This window comes from Mycena indigotica, assembly GCF_014461135.1.
Source record: "Mycena indigotica strain 171206Taipei chromosome Unknown Mind.scaff0011, whole genome shotgun sequence".
Taxonomy (NCBI): Eukaryota; Fungi; Basidiomycota; class Agaricomycetes; order Agaricales; family Mycenaceae; genus Mycena; species Mycena indigotica.
This window is the reverse complement of record NW_023503010.1, coordinates 2605826-2632536: the sequence shown is the minus strand read 5'-3', so window position 1 is coordinate 2632536 and position 26711 is coordinate 2605826. Positions and strand designations below refer to the sequence as shown.

The 26711-nt window shown below is 50.7% G+C and overlaps 2 protein-coding genes across 2 annotated transcripts; both read right to left on the bottom strand.

The window, feature by feature from the left end:
- Positions 1-23433: 23433 nt before the first annotated feature.
- On the bottom strand, positions 23434-23853 carry MIND_01190300 (uncharacterized protein; the record flags this gene model as incomplete). Its single annotated transcript, XM_037368414.1, has 2 exons — positions 23434-23751; positions 23800-23853. 2 exons carry the CDS (start codon positions 23851-23853, stop codon positions 23434-23436), a joined length of 372 nt encoding a protein of 123 aa, XP_037215340.1.
- Positions 23854-24978: 1125 nt separating this feature from the next.
- MIND_01190200 (uncharacterized protein) lies at positions 24979-25652 on the bottom strand (the record flags this gene model as incomplete). The annotated part of the gene is made up of 3 exons (XM_037368413.1): positions 24979-25475; positions 25523-25560; positions 25612-25652. 3 exons carry the CDS (start codon positions 25650-25652, stop codon positions 24979-24981), a joined length of 576 nt encoding a protein of 191 aa, XP_037215339.1.
- Positions 25653-26711: the final 1059 nt, after the last annotated feature.

The window sequence follows — 26711 nt, the reverse complement described above, 5'->3', positions numbered from 1 at the left end:
CATTGATGTTTGCGATGGAGCGCAGGAAAGCGAAAATGTCTCCAAAACGTTGAAGGTTGCACAGGTCGCAGGGTTTGTTGTCGTGGCCGGATACCACGCATTTCAAGCAATTGTCTGACGGGGTCGAATCCGAACGGATTCACGCAGCCACAGTACTGCACGTCCAAAGTAAAAATGCCATTGACATCGATGACCACCAACGGTCGACGGTTACTGGGGAATGGGCATGGGGCACCGTCATGACCAAGTTGATAACAGCCCGCCAAACCACGAGCTCCATGCTGGATGGGTCCGGCATAAAACAAGGAGGCCTTCGTCCAGAAGTGACCCGTCCATTCCTAAACAAGCTAGGTAAACAAGTAACAAAATCGGTGAAGAAATAAATACCTGCAATTCATGGAGCGGCAATTTCTGATGAGCGGCTTCCACACAGGTCTCACAATGGAGTCCGTCCCCACATTGCTTGCAGCGAAAAAAACGGAGCCCCGTCTCCTCCATATGATTGGCTTGACAATTCACACATTCTTGGCATGCGTTAGGGTTTCCGAGACCGTCTCTTCGTAGCATTTCCTCCAGAAAGAGAGCCGTCAGTGGTTGCCACATTGCCATAGGATCGTCCTAAGGGAATGAGCTTCTGTATAAAGTCGTAGTATCAACCGACCGATGCATAACGTTTTCTCTTCAATGTCGATTCTTCTTCCAGTTGAATCTCCAACGACGACACAGTATCCACCAGCTCTCTTACGTCCTCCAGTTGCGCATCTGGGAATGGCATCCAGTCAGCGAGTTCAGGTTGAGTTTCAATGACCTCTTGATTAAGGCGAGCCTTTTTTTTAGGCGATGGATTTGTCTGCTGGCTCAGCACGCCTGTCCATCCAGAGAATAATGAACTTGTAGGTGGTTGAATTCCTCCTCAGCGGCGTCGTCAAAATATGTGTGTCGACAACGTTGGGGAGTCGAGGCATGCGAAAAGATGGAGGCATCAACTTGATGCGCTGTCCATTTATTTCACGACAATTATTTCTTTTGGTCCATAAGTAATTACAGGCTACTCTGGTCAACCTTGGCTGGCGAAGTTGGGGGAAGTTCAGGTCGGGTTGATTCCTTGACCTCCCTGCCGGGCGCTATGTGAAGATAATGGCAGTCATAGAGACTGCCCGTCTCATCGGACAAGGCCCATCCCGCAGTCCAATCCACATTTTCATAACTGTCCAAAAATGAGGATCGCATTGCTCCCATAAGCCAAGAACTTGCCGCTCTCCAAGTTGAAGGTTTCTTGGTGTTTCGTGGATCTTGTGCAGGACATGCGACTGCGGCTGGTAGATTCGCATCGTTTCAAAGAAGTTGGTCGGAAGGGGGCACCTCGCGGCGTCTGAAGTACAGTGTAAACCGTCACGGCTGGTGGATACAGCTCGCAACGTCCGAGAGTTTCGCGAAAGGGCTTTAAAGTACTGTGTAAACCGTCACGGCTGGTGGATACAGCTCGCAACGTCCGAAAGTTTCGCGAAAGGGCTTTAAAGTGTGTAAACCGTCACGGCTGGTGGATACAGCTCGCCAACAGCTCGCAGTGTCAAGGAACGAACTAACAATCGGAAGGGACCGCTTCCGAAGTCGTCACATCGTCATCACGAGTCGTCACATCGTCACCTATCGTCACACCTCATCAGACTTCATCGCACCAAGGTCACGATTCTGCCATTTTCTCAGTCTGGATCGTGTTGCGAAGGTACACGCTGAACACTGTTCGTTTCTCATGTCTGACAGTTGGCTGCAAGCACATTCTCACCGTGCTCAAGTTGTGCGAGCGAGCGACGACGACATTGAACACTCTCTTCCTTGTTGCTGGATACTCTCTTCCTTCCTCTCTTGTTGCTGGCTTAGACGCTAAGACGTCGGGTCGGGCCGTTTCTCAGATCTCAAGACTAGCTCAGACGCTAAGACGCCGGGTAACAACCATTCATGGCGTCATGCGAAATGTCGACGTCCGGAAATTCATTTGTGCGGCTGCTACCTCTCAGCGCTTGATGAGGAGGAGCGACCAAAGGTAACTTAGCTCCCACCAAACCGGTACTCGACGTTAACCTCTGTTATCAAGACCTCCCCCAAACATTATACTGGTCTTGTGCGAAATAAGCCCGCAATTTTTTTCGTGTTCAACGGCGATCGGGCTGTCATTTACTCCATCCCCAGTCAGCGGCAAGCCCCTCCCACTTCCTCGAACAAAACGCTTAACGGCGAGATGGCCAAAACGGCCTGGCTTAATATGGACCTACCTCACTTGTTATTTATGCCTCGTTTCCACATCTTGCACAATACTCTATTGAAGCCGCTGGACTTTCAGATCGGTGCAACCCCGCAAGAGGAGCTTGTTGTCCCGCATTTTCGTGGTGCGCAGCACGCTCGAAGTTAGGGGTATGAAAGGTGACTTGCGTGATCAATGGCTCCGACTCGAGGGTTTTTTTGCGAAACGACCTTGACTTGGTTAGATCAAAATGTTATGAAAGCGCCAAAGGCTCCGACGGAACTCAAATCTAACGTTCGTCCGTGGCACTCTCTACCATCAACATTCGGGTATACACAACACTTTGACCTTGAATCCCCACAAGATCTACACAAAGCTGTCTTGCAATCTCTCCATGCTTTTCGCCCGCTGCTTGGGGCTATCACATTATTGACTCTAGTTCTCGATGACATTAAAATGCCAGGATGGCGCGAACGCTATATCAAGGAGAGTCAAGTGGATGCGGCACTGTGGGACGAACTAGAAGAAGTCGTTTTCCAGATTGCCGCGGGACCCATTGGAGGTATCTTAGACTTTTCAAGCCCAGCAGCAATCGAGAAAGCTCGGTCTCTGGATTGGCTATTCTCCATGATATTGAAGAATGACATTCGTGTACCCTTGTATTTCTTCTTGAACAGCACCGATCCCGTTGTTCAATGCTCTTCCCTCCATGCGATGTTACCACCTTTCTGTCCAATCAGAGCACATACAGAAAGTTCGCAATCTTAGTGGCCAAGATGCAATCATGGAATGGACATTCATCGACAACGCTAGGCGCCGATTTGGAGTATTCCGCAATGCTGATTTCTATGCAACGTGCGCTCAAGCTGAGGAACTGCCAAAGAAGCCGCCAAGGGAAATGCCGCCGGTTGATCCGAATAGCGGCCAAAGATTCGGCGAGAGTTATCAAGATTTTTCCTGCGGCGCACCAGACACAACACGGCGATCAATTCCTGGGAGGAGAAGGCACAGCTTAAAAAACGACAAGAGCGTGTCACGAAGATGCAAGGACTGGGTCCGAGTTCAAGAACACACAGGTTTTCATGTGGAATGCTTATGACGGCTTTTTGATACGCAGACCGATAACACATTCATTTGCTGTCAGTGTGTGGAAAGATTATGAGCCCTATCAACGTGTCTATGATGTGGGCTCGAATCAATGGGACCTCTGTCCTGGAATCAGGACTTGGGAAGAGAGCACAGCTTTGACGACAATCGCAGATGATCCGGCACCGAGGACGAGAACCAGTCAGAACTCTGCTCCGGGCCAAGCAAAAACTCTCGAATCGGGTCAAAGTTCTGATGATCAGTCCGATGACTCCGAGTCTAATTCGGGCCAGCTGGAAATTCCAAACTCTCAACTTGAATCCCATCCGGTGACTTTCGACAGCGAGTCTGTAGCGAATGGTGTCGGGGATGATGTTCAGCTGGAGCCTGACGACAAGCTGGAGCCTGACGACATCGAGTCTCAAGTGAGCGACTTCGAGTCGAACACGGTTGGGATAGCCAGTGTCAGTGATGTTGCCGACGACTCGGATGCCAGTGGTCGACCTGCCTTCCCAAATCTTCCCGTAAATCTTCCGGATAACATGTCGTTGTTGCTGAACGATGGAGGTGGAGCCTCCGCCAATGTCGTCGCCGCTTTCTACGAGTCTGAAAGAATGGACTTTGAGACAACGCAACTGGAGTCTCTGACAAATTGGGATGATTGCGGTGTCGTCTTAGCAGAACGCTTTGGTCATATAGAAAATCAATCCTTCGACGCTCCAGGACCTGAGGTTATCACATCCGAGAACTGTTTAAATGTGCTCGGAGACCTCCGTTCATCGTACCTAGTGTCAAATTCGACTCGAGTTCTATTCCAGGAGATTGCAAATGCAAAACCCCTAGCCGAAATCCCAGCAGTGTTGCTTGATTTGGCCCAGGCGGAAGAAGAGACGCACCTCTGGAAAGATCGGGGGATTAACGTTGTTTATTTCCGACAACAAGACGCTCCGGTCCACGAGAGCCGCGTTTGCGTGATAACCCCCCGTGGAAGGAACAGCGACCATGGCGAAAAGATTCTGCTTTTCAGTGCGACCACTGTTTTGCACCTCATTCGACTGAGATTTCAAGACTGGGAAGATCTATTGTCGGAACTTGTTCATCTCGGTTGCCCATTCCATATCATACTGGCGAAATTCCAGAATCCCATATGCTCCTAGATACATGAGATGGGTTGGTCTTGGGGTTCGTCAAAGAGGGTTATCGGCCATCTCGACTCGATTTCTTGTCCTATGTGGCCCACCGAGACCGATTCCTTCACTCTCCACGAGGTGTGCTTGCGCTATATTCCGGTGGCATCATCAGCCGTATCGCACGTCATGTTCTCGATGATCCTCTACACAGAATACGTTGGAACTCAGTCGACATCTTGCGGGCTGACGCGGAGATTGTGGATCCAAAGTTCGCCGACCACGCCGTATTATTACCATCGCCTCACCCCGCAGGAAGAGGACCTCATTTGTGGTGTGTACTTGGTCGAAATAAGTGGGTGTATCCAGATTATTTCCATGACTATCATCCATTCAGTATGTTATTAGACCACCTGGAACATAGTCGTCACGTCCGAGTGGGCGGTCAGCAAACATCCACAGCCAGATTATCATGGTGGCCTCAGCCCGCAGCATTCTTCAAATCAGGTCTTAATGTTGGATGGTGGACGCCTAATTGCGAGCACTTCTTCCGGAAGATATTGAATGAGATGGAGTCGGGTGGTGGCCGGATGTGGACTCACACAAAATGGCGACGAAATATTAAATACTTTCAGAAGGCCCACCACATTTACGAACATCAGGATCTGTTATGCCAAGAATACCTTTCATCTCGATTGTAAACCACTGCTTTGTATGTACAACGTGTCTTATAAATCTTAAGAATTCTTCCAATCATTCAAACAGCGTTATTCTGATGATGCTGATGATTCTGATGTCACGGGTCACGTCACTCTCATCCTCCTTTCAACCAATGACCACGCGCTTCTCTGCGGCGTTGCGGGCTTTGGTTTGCGACTGTCCGCCGTGTTCACCGGCAGCAGTGGTCGATGGGACTTAATGACTTGCCAGCTTTGGTTTGCGACTGTCCGCCGTATTCACCGGCAGCAGCGATGGGCGCCTTGTCCTATTCCTTGTCCCGCCGGTTCTGACCCGCTTCCCGAATGGCCGTAAAATGACTTGTCAGGGACGATGGGTCAGTCTTATCTCAGTAATCGTTGTCCTGCTCTGACCCGCTTCCAGATTGGTTGTGAGAGTCTGTGCCAGCTGGTTTGCGACTGTCCGCCGTATTCACCGGCAGCAGCGATGGGCGCCTTGTCCTATTCCTTGTCCTGCCGGTTCTGACCCGCTTCCCGAATGGCCGTAAAACGACTTGTCAGGGATTCAGACGATGGATCAGTCTTATCTCAGTAATCGTTGTCCTGCTCTGACCCGCTTCCAGATTGGTTGTGAGAGTCTGTGCCAGCTGGTTTGCGACTGCCCGCCGTATTCACCGGCAGTAGTGATGGGCGCCCTTGCCTATTTGTTGTCCTGGCTAGTGTCCGCTGTATTCAACGGCAGCAATTCATCTTAATATATTTTTTTGTCCTTTGTTTCTTCTCTGTTTCTTCCAAGATCGATGCCCAGCTAGCTACCGTTTGTCTCTCATATGCCGACATTCTCCCACAAGCCACAGTCATTGATTACAAGTAAAGAAAACAAAAAAGCAACATTGGTCACAAAGGAAGAAAATAAGCACTTATGTATTTGACTCTTGATGCACGCCTCCATCGCAAAACCAGGCCCTGCGCGCTGAGCTCTCCAGTGGGCAAGCTACCGAAAGCCATAATCCGCTCCAAGTTGCAAGCAATTGAAGCCCACGCCAATAAATGGAGACGTCTACTGCAATTCCAGGTTGCGACCAACAAAGGAGTCAGCGACCGATTGGGTGGTATCGTATTCGACACAAACTCTGCTCCCGTGGAAGTTCTCAATATCATTTTTGAGCACTACGTTACCAACCCTGCGGGTTTCAAAGGAGAAGGAACACCTACGCTCTTGGCGTCGGTCTGTAGACGTTGGAGGAAATTGTCCTCCACAACTCTCGGCTATGGGCCTCCTTGCGCTTCCAGCGGGTGGATAACCCAGGTTTACCTCAGCTAGTTAGGCTTTGGGCCGACCGTTCTGGCCAACAACTCCTCACATACGTTATCCGCCCTCGGCCTCTCGTTCCAATTCACGACCACTTCATCGATGCAATAAACGCAATTTGCGCCGTCCGAATGCGATGGAAATCTCTCTGCTTGGAATTGCCTGCCGAGCTGCTCTCTCGATTCGACGGACCCGCCCCAAGGTTGAAGGAGTTGACTGTTCTGGGGGAAGGCGTCCTTAATCTCGACTCGCCCAGCCAACTGACTCACTCCTGTTTTTTCGCTCATCAACCAACACTGGCTCCTTCCAATCTTACGGTGCTGTGCATCAACGATACTCATCGTCCCAACGAGCTTGAGGCCGACCTTGTCGCGATGTTGAATTTTCTACCAAACCTTCGGCACCTGAAATGGGCTGTGTGCCGCAGTCAATCCGACCTTGAAGCCACCCAGGTTCATTTGCCCGCTCTCGACACACTGTTCCTCTTATGCTGCTGCTCAGAGCCTGAAAACATCCGATCGCTCTTCCATCATATCGTCTATGGCCGTTTGCAGAATTTGGTGGTTGCCAGCGAATCTATGGCAGTCACGATAGAGGAATTGTCCTCGCACCCTCCTCCTCCGCATACGCTGATGTGGTTTGAGCCGACTAATTATGAGATCGACGCGCACTTTGCTCGCAATGCGATAGTAAAAGCCGAGCAAGTTTTCTCCGGCGCGGACCAACAGCGGATTCGAATAATGGGTCGGACTATATCCGACAAGAAAATATCAATGAGAAAAGCGAAGCAGATTGCGAAAAATCCTCCCCGTCCTGGTTTAATCCTTCCGAAGATCGGGATAGCTTGCCATGGGAGAAAGCATGCTGGAATGCGATGATCTCACAATCTCATGCCCGAGGCAGGGCTGTCAACGAGGGATGGGGACACCTCCGTGCGGTTGGGTTGGCGGAGTCTCAATGGAGCGTACACTACGGCTGGGGCGAAGTAGGGGACTTGGACGACATGCTGGGAGTCGTGCATGATTGGCTCTGGTGCAATCCGCAACTAGAAGCAAAGATAGCTGCAGCTGGCGAATTTGGTTCCGATTTCGATTCAGATATTGATGGACAACGCCTTATTCAGTAATTAATACATCGAAAAGCACGCTAGAAATGTGTAATGTAGTACTACAGAGCTGCTACCCACTCGGTCGCCGACTTATTTCCTGCTGACCGCCGTGCGTGCCTCGCGCAGCCAACAATGTGACAAGTCATTGAGTGTCACAACGATGACTCGTCTGATGCACTGTCACCAGCTGCTCGCCAGCGATGACCTTGTTTCCTACTCTTGCTCTTTCATGAATATCACCAGCTGTTCACCAGCGATGATCTTGAATAGGTCTCGTCGATCGTGCTTCGATTGTGCATGGTAATATGTACTATCTACCAAGGCAACAAGGACTCAATTTTGTCTTTGAGAATGTCGCCATGGGCGCATGCGAACTTCAACGTGAAACAAGGCCCAGTATGCATTGAACGCATCCTTTTCCTCCTTCTTGGCCATCTTAGCTCGAGCTAGGTGGTACGCGATTTCTCGATGGTGTTGAGTCGCCTTCACATGATGCCCGACTTCTTCGCACCAGTCCGCCACGCTTTGGTTGGCTCGAATAACCATGCCATGATATTGACCACTCAAATCTCGTTTCTGTTTGACCAGGTCAAAATCTCCAGCTAAGGCTTGTATCTGGCGAATAAGGGTTTGAAGTGCTTTGCGTTGAGTATTCAATCGTTCTCGTCGCTCTCGGTGCCTTTGGCGAAGCTCCGCTTTGTCTGAAAGAGAGTCAGAGATGATGACAACGTCGACGTCAAGCAGAGCGTACCTTGACCAGTCAAAGGTCTGGGACTTGGCCGTGCGTAGGTTTTTTTACCTCGAATGATTGCTGGAGAAGCGAAGCCTAGACAAGTCAACGACAAAGACTCTCAAGACGACTGCTGGATGTCCTTACGACCAGACGACGGAGGCTTTTGCGGTTTTGATGGAGGCTGGAAGTGTGAGGATATCTTGCGAGGAGTCGAAGGAACGGTTATATGTCCCTCATCTTCTCCGCGAGGCGGCGGCGTCGTAGGACTGCTCTCGCATGGAAGAAATAGGTTGAGGACAAAAAGACGGGCTTGAAATGAGTGAAGCATAACATTTGATGCTGACGCGACCGACACCGGCTACGCCGATAGATCCAAACCCCCGCGCTATTCCAAATGAGAATTGGGCCCGTAACTTTCCCAGTCACGCAAAAAAAAAAAATTTCGTTCCACCACCATGGACTCGGATCCCCATACTGAAAACTTGGACGATTCTCGTCTCTCCTTCGAGACTAATACGCGTTCCTCCACGCCTCCAACGCCTCCGCCCTCCTCCTCTTCTCCCATAAGTTTCGATTCAGGTCTATCTCCTACTACTTCAAGTCCTTAAATTGACTGAATTGTGGCACAGACGACTGTATGGACGATGAACTTGAAGACGATTCAAGCCGTGCGTCTGAGGACACTACCCACCAGTGTAAGGCCTCGTTTTGTCCCTCGAAGCTGGCTAAATCGTTTCAAAGCTGGTGGTGCTTACTACGCCCCTTGCGATTCCGACATTATGCGACAACTTGTTACAGTAGACGCCGAGGTTGAGCTCGCTGAGCAACGGGCTCGGGCTGCTGGCCGTCTCCCCGCAACGGCCCACCAGCTATTTCCCCTACTCGCAGTGGCCCTCCTCGTTTCAACGTTGATCGTTTTGTCCCGAATTTACCGGCTGAACTCGTGCCTCACATGCAATCCGGGCGTCAACGCCTTGTCGAAGGGGGAAGCTATCGAGACAGCATGGGCTTTAAGCCCTGCATCTCGCGGCCGTCGCCAACTGCGGACTCTCAACATGCCCTCGAACCCTTCGCTGGCCCATCTCGAGTATTATCACCTCGGATCACAAAACCATGCCTCATCCCTACTTCGTCGCTCGGTTTTTGAGGAGTTGTACACTGTTGTCGACGACGAGGGCACGCTGATATATCCACGAGGGTCGATTGGCACACACTTTGGACAAAGCAAACACCAGGATCGACGCCACAATCGAATTGTTGTACAAACGTTGGATGGCCCGGTGACATACGCCGACGAGCAGTGTAAACGATGATAACAGTAGTCAGCGTGTTATTCAGTATTGTTGCCCAAAAAGTTTTCATAAAGTTCCAATGAATATTTATTGAATTGTCGTTATAATAATATCAACTCTTAAGAGTTGATTTCCCTTGTGTTAATTTTACCTGTATGTAAATGAAAAAAGTCCCAAAAATGCTGCTCATAAAAAAGTCCCAAATAAGTGATGCTGCTCGTCAGATAATTTCTGACCGCCACCGTTGGATTCTTTGTCGCATTTCGCTGTCGTAGTCCTCAGACATCGCGGCATTCATCAACGAGAATTCTGCATAATCACTACGTAAATTGTACATTTTGAACAGATGACGCCACTAACGGATATTGAAAACCTTCCGATCTGCCGCATTCTGCTGAATCAGCAACTCCTTCGGATAACTGTAAGGCCGTGTCAATTGGCCAGTGCGTCCCTCCCGGTTCCGCCGCGGCTTATATTTCTCGTTGAAATACGTCTGCGCGATAACGGCGCGACGTGCACACGATCTTCTGGCGAATGCCCTGAAGGAGGAACAACATCTCATAGGAGAAGTCGCCGACCGAGCGGTCGAAGTCGGTAGAGTAGAGAGCATAAGCGAGCGCATTGATGGGCTGCACATAGTCCAAGTACCAGGCGTGCTTCTGCAGGTTGGATCGACTCCCGTGAAAATGGAGGACCTGCATTGTGCTCTGGTAGTAGGCGGTCTTGAAGTCGTAGTCGATCACCATATCCTCGCCCTTGGCCATTATCTCCAAGGCTGGAACGTCCTCTGTATCCTCCTCCCCACGCTGGATGTGCACAAAGATGATCGCGGTAATTGTGCAAGATGTATCGACAAATGGGGAAGCCATCAATTGCATGGTCCACTTTCCCAAGACGTCCGGCACGGACAGAAAGGGAGACGGACTTTTGACCAATGTGAATGAGTTGGCACAGGTGTCGGAGGAGAGGGGATTGAATGAATAGCTCCTCCAGGAACTCCTTCGCTGTGTGTGTTTCCGGCTCCCAATCTTGATACAGGGCCCAAAGAATCGGCTCCGCGGGGACGAGCGACATATCACCCTGGTCGAAGGAGCTATGACAGGTACCACAAACTGTAAGATTGAGTTCAGCAACATTGAATTCGTCCTAAGTGAAAACCTACGCCACATGCCGTTCTTCGTGGCATCCTTTATGGCCAGTTCGCTATCATGCTTAACAAGACGATCGCTGACGGCACGGTTTCGAAGTTTGAAGGCGACCTTTGCAGCCGCAGGAAGACAATGGGCCATTTGTCCAGACGGATGGGAAACTCTCCAATGAGCAGGGCCCATGCAGATATTGCAGATTCCCCCTTTCGAAAGGATATCCCGAGCCCCACTGAGATTATCGAAGCGCATTGATTCGATGCCGATTGGTGCTTGCGGGGTGGTACTCGCTTCGTCGGAAGTTGCTGATGGAAGTGAAAATTGTATTTGCGCGGATGGCGCAGATGAAGATGGAGAAGGCGAAGTGTGCTCATAATTGGGGAGCTGCCAGACTGATCGCCCTTCGGATTGGTTGGCAGGTTGCATAGAATTTTGGGGACGCGAACGACTGGCCCTTGCGTTCCTGTAGCGTTGCTTTGGGTTTACCTGAAGGACTTGGGGTACGTCGATTTTCATACGTTTCTGTGGCGATACGTCGGTTTTTGGACGTTTCTGTGGTGGAGGCATGCTGGAGGGTGTCTCCGACACAATAGTCTGCATTGAGTTCCAAGAGCTAGCGCCAAGCGTACTACTCCCGGTTGCACTTGTAAATGGAGTCAACCCCTGAGGAAGGCAAAAAAACCTCGCGCCCCTGCTGCCAGTAGCGATCTGGGGATCTGGGGAGGGCCCATAGACTCAGTACTCCGAGAACGGGGCCTCTTTTGCTTCCGACCAGTACTGGGTTTGTCGGCGGTGGTGTTGCACTCTCAAGGTTCATCAAGTTGTGCATCATCCTATCCGCGTTGCCGGTGATCTCAGTATCGCTGGAGATCTTCTTTGCTGGACTCCCACTTCTGTTGGACTTGTTACTCGACCCTTTTTTGATGCTACTTGCCGTGAGCGATTCTATTGTTCGGGAACATGGGGAAAACGGTTTACAGTCGCTGGTCGTCACTGGCTAGCGAGCCCTGCCCACTTTGTCGCTTTGGTGCTAGAATCGGCGCAGGGAGACGGGTGTGTTGCGCTGAGAACATTAACTCTTCGGGGTCCAACTCCATGTTGGACAGATGAAAGAAAGGTAGTGACGGTCACATTGCTTTCGTCACAGCATTGAGATGACTCTGAGTATTTGTCACCACCAGCGATATCAAAACCTACCCAAAGGCTATTTCACCAGCTGTTCACCAGCGATGACCTCGAATATCGAAACCTACCCAAAGGCTATTTCACCAGCTGTTTCACCAGCGATGACCTCGAATATCGAAACCTACCCAAAGACCATTCTGTAGCATGTGGTCACCAGCTCAGGCTGTTCACCGGCGCTGACCTCGAATATCATTATATCAAACCTGCACGAACTCTCTGTAGAGAGCATGCGGTCACCAGCTGTTCTGTCACCAGCGATGACCTTGGATATCTATGTAAATCTACCAAGGCACTATGATAGAAACCGAACTTTTTCGTCTGGATCTCGGCGCATGCGGTCTTCGTAATAAAGACCAGTGTGTGGATGTGTAGTCAAATTTTGCAAGAGCAATTAGAATGGCGCGAAGGCACTTAGAAAGCACTCGGGCTGGCATCCAATGTTACGCGCTAATGAGAAATTGCCTATCTGGGTATTCTAGAATTTTGTCGGGGTGAACCGACCAGAGAGAATACTGGGGGGTGACATTTATTGGGTACCGACATGCCCTTGGGTAGATGACAATTGTTTAAAAGCGGTAGGGAGGACGATCTTGTGGGTCGCGGACAAAATGAATTCCTTACTCGGATCCTCCAACAGCTTCACCAGCCGACGGGAACACGAAGACAGGTTTTGAATTCCAAGCGCAACAGAACCGTGTCAATTACTGCGTTTGTTTGAAAGGGGTAGGGAGGACGATCTTGTGGGTCGCGGACAAAATGAATTCCTTACTCGGATCGTCCAACAGCTTCACAAGCCGGGAACACGAAAACAGGTTCTGATTTCCAAGCGCAACAGAACCGTGTCAATTACTGTGTTTCCTTATCGTTGACTTGAACAAACATACTGATCATGATGACTTGACCAGCGTTCGTTTTGACTTCCATGTCACACCCATTGGCCAGGAAGAAACGAACCAAACGGCCTGACGGTGGGCAACTTCCATGTAATTACTAGTGTCTGACGATTTAGAGTGGGAACCACCACCAGTGAAGAAAAGTAGTTCTAGTAGTAAACACAAAAACTACCGTTTGCGGTACGGATCCAACTAACGCTGCAAACCTGACAACTAAACGACGGCCTCTAGTCACGGGGATGCGATTCGTGAACGGGATAGAATTCGCAAGGCAAATGCCCGGTAATATTGCTTGGAAATAAAGCGACCACCGTTTTTCTCACTGCCATCAGCAGGCAAAGGCACTGGCGTAACGAGCGCAAACTTCCGCTGGGCCGACGTCCGAGTCAATGCCCGCCACAAATTGAATCTCTTCAAACTATGACTTGGACGGAGACTGTCCCACTGGCAGCGACATGGCCTAGCGAGTTGCTTCCCGACTCGCCAATGTCTGACCTGCCAGACTCATCGGTTGAACTTACTACATCGGAGGCCGATCGTGACCGACTAGTAGCTCAGGACGCGTTCAAGTTGCATAATCCTAGTGCCCCGATTTTGGACTTCAAGTTCAACTTCTTGTTGCTCCGAGTCTAAAAGCTGCAAACAACTTAGATCCCTCACCACTAGCGGACAACATGTCTGATTTGCTAGACCCATTGCCTCCGATATCGGAAGCCCCAGGAGTGCCTCTCACACATTACCACTGGCTGCACGAAAATCTGTAGCATACAATGCAACTCAATCGACTCCTACTAGTATCTCAGACTCCGAGTCGCAACTAGTTCAAGTTCTACCTTCGGTGGACCGTCAAAATCCCACTAGCAAGCCGCGGTACCAAGACCTGATGATCCTACTGGACGTGTACTAATGTTTTGCAGACTGGGATATCGCACTGTTTCGATTTTCAGTTACCAGGAGGTCGTTCCCTTTGCCGATTCTGAATGCTATGATGATGTTACTATCTTCAAGTCGAATAGGAAACACTCAAAGACAGACTCCGCGTCCGAGTCGAATCAATCGGCAACGACGATTGAGTCTTTTGGTGGGCTGGGGATGCGTGTGGGAGTATGGTCGTTGCTGCGGAGAGCGGGGTTGGCTTGGATATTGTTCCTGTGCACAGAACTATCATCGCAGAAGAGTAGGATGATTCTTGTCGCTGGTTGTATGCTTACTGACGACCTGTGCAGTTATAGGGTGGCGCGGCGTCGCTGGCGTAACTTCAAAGCCTCATCCCGAGCTCACTGGGCTAAATTCTTTACCCCGAACGTTATGGACGACCTAATGAGAGCTTTCGGCCGATTTCCCCCAGGTGTTGCACCACTCACGACACAGCAACAGCAGCAGTGGGCAAAGCTCGGAGAACTTTCAGTTTCTCCAGTACAATATGGTCAAATGCGGGTCTGGGTATTGAACAATGTATGGATTACAGGGACACCGCCTACGACTCGACACATGGAGGCGATGGAATAGACATCCCATACTGTCTGGAAAGTATCTCAGCGAAGTCAAGATCAAAGTCATCGAAAATTGGAGACATGATGTGACTGAGTCCGAGTCAGAGTAGTCTACAAAAAACTTAGAAAGTGCGACTTGCACGTTTTTTTTACTTTGGTGTGTATGTGAGGGCAAAAAATACAAGCTTTATGGCCGGTTCGATGAACAGTCTGCAGCAACAGCCAGTCACTCGTCGACGTCACACATCATTCGTGCTCCTTCTCTCGAAGTTCGTCCCAAAAAGATGTCCTTGACTCTTATTAGCGGGTAGCCGTCACACCAGCGCCTGAATTCGACGCAACAGCAAAAGCCAGCTCTCTGAATTCAGCTAATTGAATCGGTGATTCCTTTTGTTGAAGCAAAGTACCACCTGCCTGACATAGTTTTTGCCCCGCTCAAAGTCAATGCCTCCACAGGAACCTTGACTCTTATGAGAAGGCAGCCGTTACACCAGCGCCTGAAGTCGACGCAACAGCAAAAGCCAGGCCAGCCGCTTCTCGGTCTCCCAGCTCCCTGAATTCAGCTAATTAAATCGGTGATTCCTCTTCGTTGAAGCACCTGCCTGACATAGTTTTCCCCCTTCGAGCTCGAAGTCAATGCCTCAACAGGAACCAGCGAGCGTCGCCGTGCCCAAAGCGTTTTAGGCTCTGGATGTCGCAGGCAGCCGTTTCACCGGCGTCTCGAAGTCAATGCCTCAACAGGAACCAGCGAGCGTCGGTGCCCAAAGCGTTTTAGGCTCTGGATGTCGCAGGCAGCCGTTTCACCGGCGTCTCGAAGTCAATGCCTCAACAGGAACCAGCGAGCGTCGGTGCCCAAAGCGTTTTAGGCTCTGGATGTCGCAGGCAGCCGTTTCACCGGCGTCTCGAAAATTTTATTGCTCCGTCTGGTGTTGTGCCCTCCAAGCCCTTGCCGTTCTCAGATTCTGCATGTCTTGAGGGCAGAATTGTTCATCCTGATTGTCGTATTCGAGACGAAGATATCAGTCGGTGTTGTTAAAGCGCGAGTTTCCCTGCAGCGCTTGGCATACTTAGGAAATTTCACTTTAGACGAGCATTCATCGTTCATCTACTACAATCTTTCGTAGAGTTATTTCCTGGGCCAAGTTCTTCATCGCGCCGAGATATTCTACTACGGCGTCCCTGGTGCTTCCTTCAATATCAAATCAAATAGAACTGGGAGACATACCATGTACCCAACATCTGGCGTGTTTTCACTTCGTACACAGTCTCTTCAGGCGTATTGCACGGTGAATCCATTGCTATCGGCCCATCAATAAACGTCGTTGAAGCGTTAGGAAAGGCGTGAGACGACGAAAGTAGTTGCCCCTGCTGTCGTCGTTCTGTCCATCTGAACGATAGGTGACAAGTCCTCCCATATTGGTGGCGAGCGGAGAGGGTAAGGGAGATGGTAACGGAGAGAATGTGGTGTGGGACAGTGCTTCAAAGGATGCAGTTTCTGAGTTACACGGGGATGGTGGTTGATTAGAAGACGATTTTGGAGGTAGGGAATGGTAGAATCGCTCAATCGATGGCCCATAATCGCCTTCCATTGGACTAGAGGGTGTATTGCAGCCCGGACAGTCTTCCGCTGCATGCAATGGGTGTGGAATTGGTTTGCGAATCGTTATCTGCATGAAACTGTCGGCCCAGTGCTGATTGTTGTCTCGATGTTCGTGGTGAAAGGCGCAATTGGCAGCCCATAGGCGAAGGACCTCCTGCCAGCTGACTATTTCGTAGCAGGGGATATACGGCGTTGTCATTCCCAAAGCAATAGGTGTTCTGAAGTCGAGTGAGCTCGAATACCTTTGATGCAAGTTGACTCACTCGTGGGGTAGGCGGAAAGTCCTATCTCCTGCAGTTAACTGATGGTAGAATATTGGCTGTCCTTCGTGTCGGTCGCTGACAAGTGCACTGGAAGCAATGGGTTAGAGTGGACCTATCGAAGGATGCTCACATACCGAGAGGCGTATCGCCAGACCATTGACCATCCAAAACTACCCAGAATTGGACAGAGGTCTGGCGATCACGCGTGAGATGCTGGAGCTCTTGAGGAGCAAAGAAATGTGGGTGGCAGACATTCCTTGACAGTGGCTGCATGTTGACAAGGTATAAGGGACACGTGATGTCATTTTTTTCTTCTTCGTTTACATAGACTACAAAACCATGATAAGAGCTTTCAGCGCCCCCACACGGCCGCAATAGTTCCTCTTCGGAGTCTTATTTGCCAGGTCATTGCCAGAATTGATCGACGGTCAAACGGTCACGGCGGTCAAACGGTCACGGCGTGACATTTCTCATTCGCACCATGTCGTGCTACGTTTGTGGGAGTAGCAATTTTCTCATGACCAATTTTCTTTTCCAATGCAACGGTTGCGTTAGACGCTGCCATGCTCGTAAGTAGATCGTCTTCTCCGCGACGTGACTTATCGACTGCCTTAGGATGTGCGGTTCCAGCTGTTACACCGGAGGAATTCCATGGGTTGTTAATGGCTTGGGATAAAAAAGCACAACGCTCAGATCGTCGTCATCTCCTCCGCTGGTTCTGTCAGGTCTGCAAGGTCAATTTCTGTGGACAGGTAGTTCCGGGTTCTCAACGTTTTTTTAGCCGGCGCCGGGCACCAGTTCCTCGTCCGCCATTCTGATTCCCGATGGACCTGTGCAACCTTCGCCGATTATTGACCTCACACGAGATATATCACTCGAGCCGCAACAGGAAGGCCAAACTGTCGAATCTCCAACGACGCAGGCTGTCGTTGACCTCACTCACGACCATTCTGACACCAAGACAACGCGCCATACCCCTGTAAAACTTGAAGATGCCGCGCCAGTTCTCCCAGCCCAAATCGGAGCATCGGCCGCGGAGTGGGCGAATTCCGATGCCAAGACAGTTCATCGCGTTGCATCAAGTTCGCCATTCGTCAGATGCCTAAGTCCGCCAAGGTGAAGCACGAAGGAAAGGACGACGACGCCGAAGACAAGGGGACTCGGAGGGGAAAGTCTACGCGAAAACGGCGGGAAAGGGAATCAAACAGCCAGAAGATTCCAGAAGATAAATTGGCACCAGCAGACTGGCATCCGACAGTCAACCACGTTCAAACCCGCAAAACGGGCAAGCTACTCAGACCAAATGGCAAAAGTGAAGCCAGCAAGCTGTGAGTAGTGAGGGCCTCCACAAAAAACTACGCTGAAGTCCTCAAAAGCTTACCATGGCTGGATCGCACAAACCGCGCAATCGTCCGCATCGTCTCACGGCAGCGATCGCGGGTCATACCCTTACCGCAGACTTGCGCGCATCATCATGGGTGTGAACCCCATTCAGATTCTCATGGCGGTTAAGAACCAATACAAGCCGGCTGATGACCTGAGCGAAGATTATGCATGCTTGGACAACAGCGACGCATGGAGGGCAGCATTTCCGCCAACAGTAAGTGCCATAGGAAATTGAAGAATAGAACAAACCATTCCAACAGAAAAACTCTCAGGGGGATCTGCAGAGTCGCGGAGATGCCAACGTTGTCACCACTGGGAAAGCTCTCGACCACCAGTTCCGGCGTTCGTCAGTCGGACCGTGCCGCGTATCAGTCCAATCCAATCCAATCCGACAACACGCAAAGAGATCAACAGAATTTCCCGAATGTCATTAACCCATTAGCGAATCACGTTTCGCCACCGTCTGCATCATCCCAAACCACGGCAGCTTCACAAGGCAACGATACTACCAGTTCCAACAACACGCAAAGAGACGTCAGACGTCAACAGAATTTCCCGAATGTCATTCAGCGGTTCAACCCATCAGCGAATCATGTTTCGCCACCGTCTGGTTCCGGCATTGTCGATGCTCAAGTCCGATCCTTCGTCGCCAACATTGTTGGTTACGATCTCACCCACCATATTCCGCTTCTCCGGGCGGTGGGACTCACTAACATGGAAGGTTTCCGAGTTATGGCGGGCTGGAAGGACGCAAAGTGCCTCGATAATGCATTGAAGCGGTTGTTGGGCGGGGACAACGGAATGAAGGGCTTTGAATTGATGTTTTTGAGTATGGCTATCGAGGCATTGGCAGAGTAGCTACTGAGTTTGGCCAATTATACAAATATATGTTCTAATAAAAAGAGTCTATCGATAGGAACAAATACATTATCTGAGTGAAGAAGAAGAGTTGCAGCTTATAAGCGATATTCTCCGTCTCAGTCGCAGCTCGGTTTCCACGATGTCGCTCCGCATCTGGCCTCGTCTCGTCTGAAGAGGTATTGGTGTGGAGCAATATGTGATTCGTTGTTCACCTTAGCCTGGCAGCCCGCTGCTTTTTAGTGATATTCTCTCGGTGTCTAGAATAGTTAGGAATTTGCACGCTTGGATACTTTTGACGGAGTCAGACGGACAAGGCTCGGTAATTTTGGCCAGTGAGCTTGGCCCTTTCGCGGTCTGCCACGCGTTCGCTAGCAGTGCGCTCTGATCGTCGACTGCATATATCTGCTGAGTGCACGAAAAAGTTAGAGATAGGAACCCACCGAGCCATCCTCTCCCGTGTCCTCTGCCGAACAAGTTCAGGATTCCTTTTCGACATTAAGTTGAAGCGGAGATGTTTGTTGCCTTACACACCTGGTTCTGTACCTGGCGCTAGCTCGACGGCGAGCCAGAATCGTGGAAAAGAGGACGCGGACGGAAGTTTTGGAGGGCATGAGTCAGCGTATGTTTGATCGCTGTCATAGCCGCGGACCACAGAGACGAGCAAACCCAACCCCGTCGTGGGTTCGTTGGTGCAATGACCAGAGCCAGAGACTGGCTGCTGTCACCTCCAGCTGATTGGTTGCCAGGACTTCCACGGTTGTCGCCCGTTGCAACAGCTGACTTTGTCAAGGCTATGGGAGCTGCCAGACCGTGGGTGCTGTCAGGGTTTTCACGGTTGTCGCCCGTTGCAACAGCTGACTTTGTCAAGGCTATGGGAGCTGCCAGACCGTGGGTGCTGTCAGGGTTTTCACGGTTGTCGCCCGTTGCAACAGCTGACTTTGTCAAGGCCGTGGGAGCTGCCAGACTGTGGGTGCTGTCGGGTTGGAGCTGGGTGCCATGGTTAGCCTGTCGCTGTTGCAACAGCTGACTTGGACGGTGTGGGAGCTGCCAGACACTGGGTGCTGCCACGGCCCAAAGGCGACTTAAGATTGCTCAGAAGGTAGATGGTCACACTGTAACATGGTCACGGATTCGATCTGATTCGATTCGATTCTGTACCTCTTGCATTCGTACACAATGAGTGGCTAGCCGTTATACCGGCAGCCGTAGCGAGGTTGACTCTGGCGAGGTTGGCTCTAGCTAGACGGTGGTCGCAAATAGATACCGAGCAGTGGCTAGCCGTTCTACCGGCAGCTTTGGCGAGGTTACAGTTTACCGGCGACCGTCCCTAGTTAGTCGTTGGTTACTTCGCAACTACTTGACCAGCAACTGTGTGGGGGTTTCTGATAGTTCGCGTCTGTTTCGGTCAGCCGTTCTACCGGCAGCCGTGGCGAGGTTCTTGATCAACGTTTGCTCTTATTCTTTACGACGTGCTTTCCTGGCGACCGTCCCTAGCTACTGCGCAAAATACATACCAAGCAGGGGCTCAAGATTGATTTGCTTTTCACAACAAGCGGCAGCCAGTTGGTCATCTTGACCGACGATTGCATTATTTGCAGATGTTTGTTGATGTTTGCTAGTGGCAGGTGCCAGAAATCGGCATCTTGCAAAAAACAACAACCTTGCTTGCTTCTTCCAGTCCTTGTTTGCACGAGCGGTATGCCAACAACTTGCTCACGAGAGTATCCTAACCTGCTTGTTAGATGACCGTCACAAAGACGAATAAGAAGTTTCAGCGCATGAACAAGAAAGACCGCAAAAACAAGAAATTTTGGGCGGAGGGCGTCCGAGCGCGTATTCTACAACCTCACGTTCAGCGCTATGCGCTGGCACTGTCACTAGACTGGAGGAAAAATCGCGACTTCATTCAGCAAGTCTGCAACGAGTATCACGCCCGCATCCACTGGCGGCTGGAGGACCACGAAGAGCCTGACCTTCCGGATCCCTTACCGCCTTTCAATCCTCTCGCTCCACATCCTGTCGAGAAATTGTCAACCGAAGACACCCAGTTAATGCAGGAGAAGATTAAATCTGACAACAAGGTTTACCGCGTCCTTCTATCAGCTTGTCCAGTCTAGTTGATGCTGTTGTATAGCGTATCTCGCGGTATCTAAAATACCACGCGAGGAATCTCCGTGGCAAATATTCACATCCCGACCTTGATAGTCCTTATACCCGGCTCTTTTACAAGATGGACTGCGCCCCGAAACCAGCGAAAGCGCTCAGCTGCTCAGCAATACATGCACGAAAAACAAAGAAGAGTTGCGGCCCAAATATGAAGAAGAGAAAGCCAAAGAAGAGGCGGCAACTGGCCGTAAGGTGACCATCGACGCGCCGTTTGAGCGAAAGTGGTGAAACCCATTCTTGCCGAAATGGTTGAAGAAGCAATACAAGCATTGAAGGATCGAGCCCAGGCAGATGTCGCAGAGAAGAAAAAAGAATTCGCCAAGTTTAAGAAGGACGGAGTGCCCACGACGCCCGAGTTCCGAGCGGTGAGCCTTCCATACGTGCGAGTCTATTAGTTCTAATGAAGGACAGGTGTATCGAGGAATTCCAAAACTTCTTTTAGGGGATTGCTATGCGACTTGCCGAGTTCACCGGATGTCATGTCTTTTGCATGATTGGTGGACCCAGGCCCTCGCTCGGGGGCCGTATATGGACTAAGTCGTGAGTTGTGTGATCGGTCTGATAAAATTATGACTGATTATACCAGGACCTACTCGGGCGAACCAGGCACCTTCCCCAGTGCCGTGGCCTGCTTGGGACAAGGAGCGATTCCAAAAAATGATCGACTTTTGGATGGAGTATCTGGAGACAGCCTTCAGTGAGTTTGGCTTCATCGTGGTTGAGTTAGTGTTAAAATTGTAATGCAGCTGAAGAGCAAAAGGCCGATGCCGCTCTGCCTGAGAAGACAGACGTATTAGATGGGTTGATCTCTATGAATGACGAAACCCAGCATGTCGACTTCCTCCAAGTTACCGAGTCAGACTTGGACGAGTCCGACAGCGACAGCGACGGTAGCAGCAGCGATGATGAGGGCAGCGTTGACAGTGGTGATGACGAAGTCACGTCCAGCCTTCGTAAAAAGCGTGATGTCAAGGCAAAGGAGAAGGGGAAGGGGAAGGAGAAGGCAAAGGAGGGGAAGGGGAAGGAGAAGGCAAAGGAGGGGGGAAGGGGAAGGAAGGCAAAGGAGAAGGCAAAGGAGAAGGCTCAAGAGAAGCCAACACCCTCGACAAAAGCCAAAGCTTCAACCTCGAGGAAGGCGCCAACTGTCAAGAAAGCCAACAAAAGCGCGGCATCGCTGGGCGAGGCCCAGGTCAAATCAGCCACTACTTCCAAGAAAAGGAAACGACAGCAGTCAGGTAGTGATATCGAGACCTCTGAAGGTTCCGACATCAAGTCGTCGCAATCGTTGGCTGCTAATAGAGCTCGGAGGGAGAAGAAAAAGGGGAAATCTATGATGCCGGATTCGCAACCGCCTCCGATTCCTCCCGTTGAAAATCCAGTTGTTCCTCCTCCTATTGGCATACAACCGCCGCCTCCGCCTCCAATTCCTCCTGTCGGCTCGCAACCGCCTCCGATTCCTCCCGTTGAAAATCCAGTTGTTCCTCCTCCTATTGGCATGCAACCGCCGCCTCCGCCTCCAATTCCTCCTGTCGGCTCGCAACCGCCCCCAATTCCTCCTGTTGGAAGTCAACTTGTTCCTCCTCCTATTGGCATGCAACCGCCGCCGCCGCCTCCAATTCCTCCTGTCGGCTCGCAACCCCCCCAATTCCTCCCGTTGGAAGTCAACTTGTTCCTCCTCCTATTGGCATGCAACCGCCGCCGCCGCCTCCAATTCCTCCTGTCGGCTCGCAACCGCCTCCTCCCGTTGGAAATCAACCTCTTCCCCCAACTGATGCGCCTGCATGGTTCCACGATCTACACAACGAGTTGATTAGGATGGAAGCGGGCCCGCAATATCATCACATGTTGCGACTGCTGGGGCAACTAGAAAGGGCCTATGGCTGGATAGACAAACAAGCATCACTGTCTAATGTTGATCGACCTAGCCAGGTTGCGGCTTGGTTCAAACGAGCTCGGAAGTGGACGGCGGCCAACGATGACATTCGTATTAAGGATGTGGCTGTTTTTTTCGACCCAATGGCGAGCTTGGTGGACTCGACGTCAGCCCACCTGGCGCAAGGGACCCGCCGGAGAACTTTTGCGGGTGGCATCGGATGGTCGAAGTTGGGGAGATCTTGCCTTGCCAGGCAAGAGCGGAATGTCAGTCATCGTTGCAACCCTTGGGTGGTGGGGACATGAGCTTAGTTTAGCTAAGCTGCCCTTGTCGAAGTTGTGGGAGGAGGCAACTGCGGAGGTGACCTGGGTGCTGGAAAATCTTGTCAAAGATGCTCCCACAGAGATTATCCGACTCCGCGCTGACTGGCAGCAGCAGGAAGCTAATGGACAAGGCAAGAAGGGAAAACGTAAACTGTAGTGTAGTCGCGGTTTGTGTAGTGAGAATGTCGAGTCAAGTTGTGAAAGAATTCGTCAAACTTGTTGTTTTTTTACTGAGACTGATTTAAATTGTTTCTGCTCTGTCGTAAACTGTAGTTGTGTGTAAATAGTAAGAATGTCGAGTGAAGTTGTGAAAGAATTCGTCATGTTTTACTAGGACTGATTTAAGTTGTTTCTGCTCTGTCGAATTCGCGATTCAAATCAAAGGTAGTCAATTTTTTAGATGAAGAATAAGAATGATCATGGCAGTCGTTGGGCATGCTCGACTATTGTTTGTAACATCAGAAGTGACCTAAAGTGTAAGAGATTGGGACCAACAAACACAATTTGATTAACTGTGATTGCCTGACTGGCACCCGTGGTCCGTGTGATTGCGCTGGTGACGGAGTGATATATCACCTATTTGGCAGCTGCCAGAGCCTGGCTGCTCACAGAAGCTTTGTAATTGAATGGCCTGACAGCTGCCGGGTCATGTTTGATATATATTACAGCTATGGCTCAGACACGCCCAAGGACGATGACATATTTGTTGCAGAGGCGCAGATGTGTTCATGGACGGTGGATGTGGAGATGGACGCGTGACTTTGCATCAAAGACGCGTCGCCCACGAGAGTGATTGCGCAAGAGTCGTCCGGGGGAATATTGGAGAAGATCGGTGTAGGAGACGTATTGGGGTGTACAGAAGACGTCTGTGGAGACGAGCCAGCAAGTGGCAAGGTCGAAGACGATCTGGATAGCCAGTCTGGCGATGGGGAACGCGATACCGGCTCGAACGTGAATTGCGATGCAAGAACTTGCTCTGAATCAAACTGAAGCGCATGAGCTCTGAGAACAAGCAGGTAGGGCGCATAATTAACCTGTGTATCGAATGGATTGTTGTAACCGTCGTCCAGGGGAGTGAGCGTAATCATTCGAGTAGTAGGGGAGATCTACATCGTTGGAGTTGTCCAAGTCCGCGGCGGCAGCGAAGTGCGCTTGGGCGTCGAAATCTAATAGAATGGTTAGCATGGCGTGTAGTTATGAATGGTTTCATACCTGAGAACATGAAGTACAAAACAGAAATTGTGCAGGCAGGACACTCACGACTTGAGTTTCCCAAAGTGGCAATTTTGAGTTTTCAGGGTTGCCTACACGTGCAGCCGGAACGAGCTGTCAACCAAGATTTAATGAGCCAGATAAGGCGGGCACTCCATAAGCAGCAGAAACGCGACTTGGGAGACTCGCCATGGCAAACTTCCGGTAACTTGACTCGAAAGTGAGTGAGGGTCGAAGCCAACGTATGATGTGGCAGTACGCTGATACCATCAGCGTCGCGTGATCACTGGTTTTTATGAACGCCCCCTCACACTGCGGGAGGAGCCATCTCTTCTGCATTCGCCTCGTATCTCCGAACCACATTTTGGAATATTAGCCAGGGAGAGTCGGTAGAAAGCGTTATGGGGCCAGCGGAAACAGTGAATATCGAAGACAGTCCGTCTGCCTGTGTATCCCCACCCGATGAAATAAGTGATAGTGAAACTATGGTGAATTCCAAGAGTACAAACCTGAGTTTTACTAATCCTCAGTAGAGTGTAAAAGTACCGGGGCTGGACATTGGAAATCGAGGCAACTCCCGTGCAATCCGACCGGGTTCAACATTTGCTGCAGGCCCAACAGCGGGTCGTATTGTACGAACAGGCTACCATCGAGCTCAGACTCCACGAAACAGTGCTATATCTCGACTTACTCCAACACCAAGTAAATTTGGCGGCGAAAAAAAGTCACCACATCGAGCAGGAAATTTCTCGGGCGCAGGCTGTTGTCAGCGCTCAGAGTCTGTCAAGGGAGATGGCGGGGCCATGTGCCAGTGGACATACAAATTGCGGATACTGCGGTACCCAAGTCAAGCTTTGATATCTTAATCGCCTTGTACTAAAATCGTTGTATGTACCTATGATATCGGCCTTCAATTGAACGGTCCAAATTATAACGCATTTGCGATTCATGTGAAGAAAGCCAGTCTACATTTGACGGTCCGATAGTATGCATATCTGGTACTAATGTTCCATCGGATCTGAAGAAGCGACATCATCCTCCTCGTCATCCTCGTCCTCAGCAACGGCCAAGCCGATATTGGCAAGCAGGTTCTGGAGAGCATCGCGCACGCTCAATGCTTGCATCCGAATAGCGACCAGGTCTCGATCCAACTCGGTCAAAGCCCGATCCTTTCGAGCGGTAAGCGCCTTGTTACTTGCGAGCTCGCGAATCGCCATTGTCATACGAGTGAGGGAGCGGTCGCGTTGCGTCTTGAGCGCCACAAGTTCCAGGTCTAAGGCCGAGGAGGTTTTTTCGTGGTGGACCGCTTCGGTCTCGAGTTTGAAGATTTGGGTGCTAAGGCGAGCATTGGTTTGGTCTTGAGCGAGATGAAGAGCAGCGAGCCGATCATAACCAGCTTGGAGTTGGGTCCGCGCAATGCGGGCCTCTTCAAGTTCGTTGCGCAGGTCGCGGCATTCGCCCGTCATGATATCGCAGGACTCTTTCAGACGTAAATTGTCTGGAGGGCTGACTTGAAGTGCGACAAAACCAGAGGGGAGGTCTTACCAGCGATGAGCAGAGTCTGGTCGACGCCAGTCACAGGGCTGAAAGAGTATGAATAAGAGAGAATAATAGCGGAAGAAGGAAATACTGACTTGCTCGCAGTCTCGGAAACGTGTGGAAGCTGGGACGCCATCCAGGCTGCAGGTGGAAGCAAAAAAGGAAAGAATAACTTGATCACTTCGGTTAAAGCATTTAAATGACTGGCAAGGAGACTTACGTGGGGCCGGCCGGCCGGCAAGTAAACAGTGTTTTAAAAAACAGACACGGTATGAAGGTGAGCGTCGGGTGTGGAAGGAAAGGGCGAGGGACTGTCCAGGAATGGGCATTGACTCAATGTCGTTAATTAATACAATTTTCTTGCCAAAAGGAAAGGAAAGGCGGAGCAGAGTAGAGTGTCGACTGCATCAACCAGCTGTAAAATACCACCGAGGCCTGGGTCATAAAACTGGCAGTCCCGTCTTCGACTTCGATCTGGTCGAATGCATCTCCAGCGATTACGACAAGCGTTGCAAGGGCAGCAACGGCAAGTCGTGTCAAAACGTGCAAGACCGTGACAGGCGTATGAGGAGGAGGGAAGTAATCGAGGGAAACAGAAGGGAAAATAGGCAGTATAAGGAAGGAGGTTGGTCAAGTTTGGGATCACTGACTTGGACTGCACGACAGTCAGCGCTTACTCCGAAAATTGTAAGCCGCTTTGTAGCTCACAATAATCAGCCACTTCCTTCACCACGTTCTCCGAGTCTCCCTGCCAGTGTGGCGTGATAAATAAGTCAACTAGAAACGGCCAAAAGGTTAGCAGTTGCGAAGTAACAGAACAGAGAAAGACTAGCACGCGCACGTTACGACAGGTGGTTGCGGTTGGAAAAAGGATTGGAAGCAAGGTCTAACCGGGAGACCAGACCTGGCATTCTACTGCCAACTTCAAGACTCGCTCGAGCTGAGAGTTACCGCTGGAGCCCTTTTGGTAGGAAGAAATAGATCAAAGCGGTCTAGGCGACACAGGCCACGGGTCGAACAAACAAGGATGAGAACGCGCAAGGAAAGCAGAATGAATGACGTCACGCATCGTGTGGTTGCCAAAAGATGCATTTTGCGACTCGGACTAGTACATGCGACATCACTTGAACTCCCTCCGACCCACCACTAAGCTTTCGCCTGAGCTTCAGACAACTTCCCCTCAAGAATCCGATTC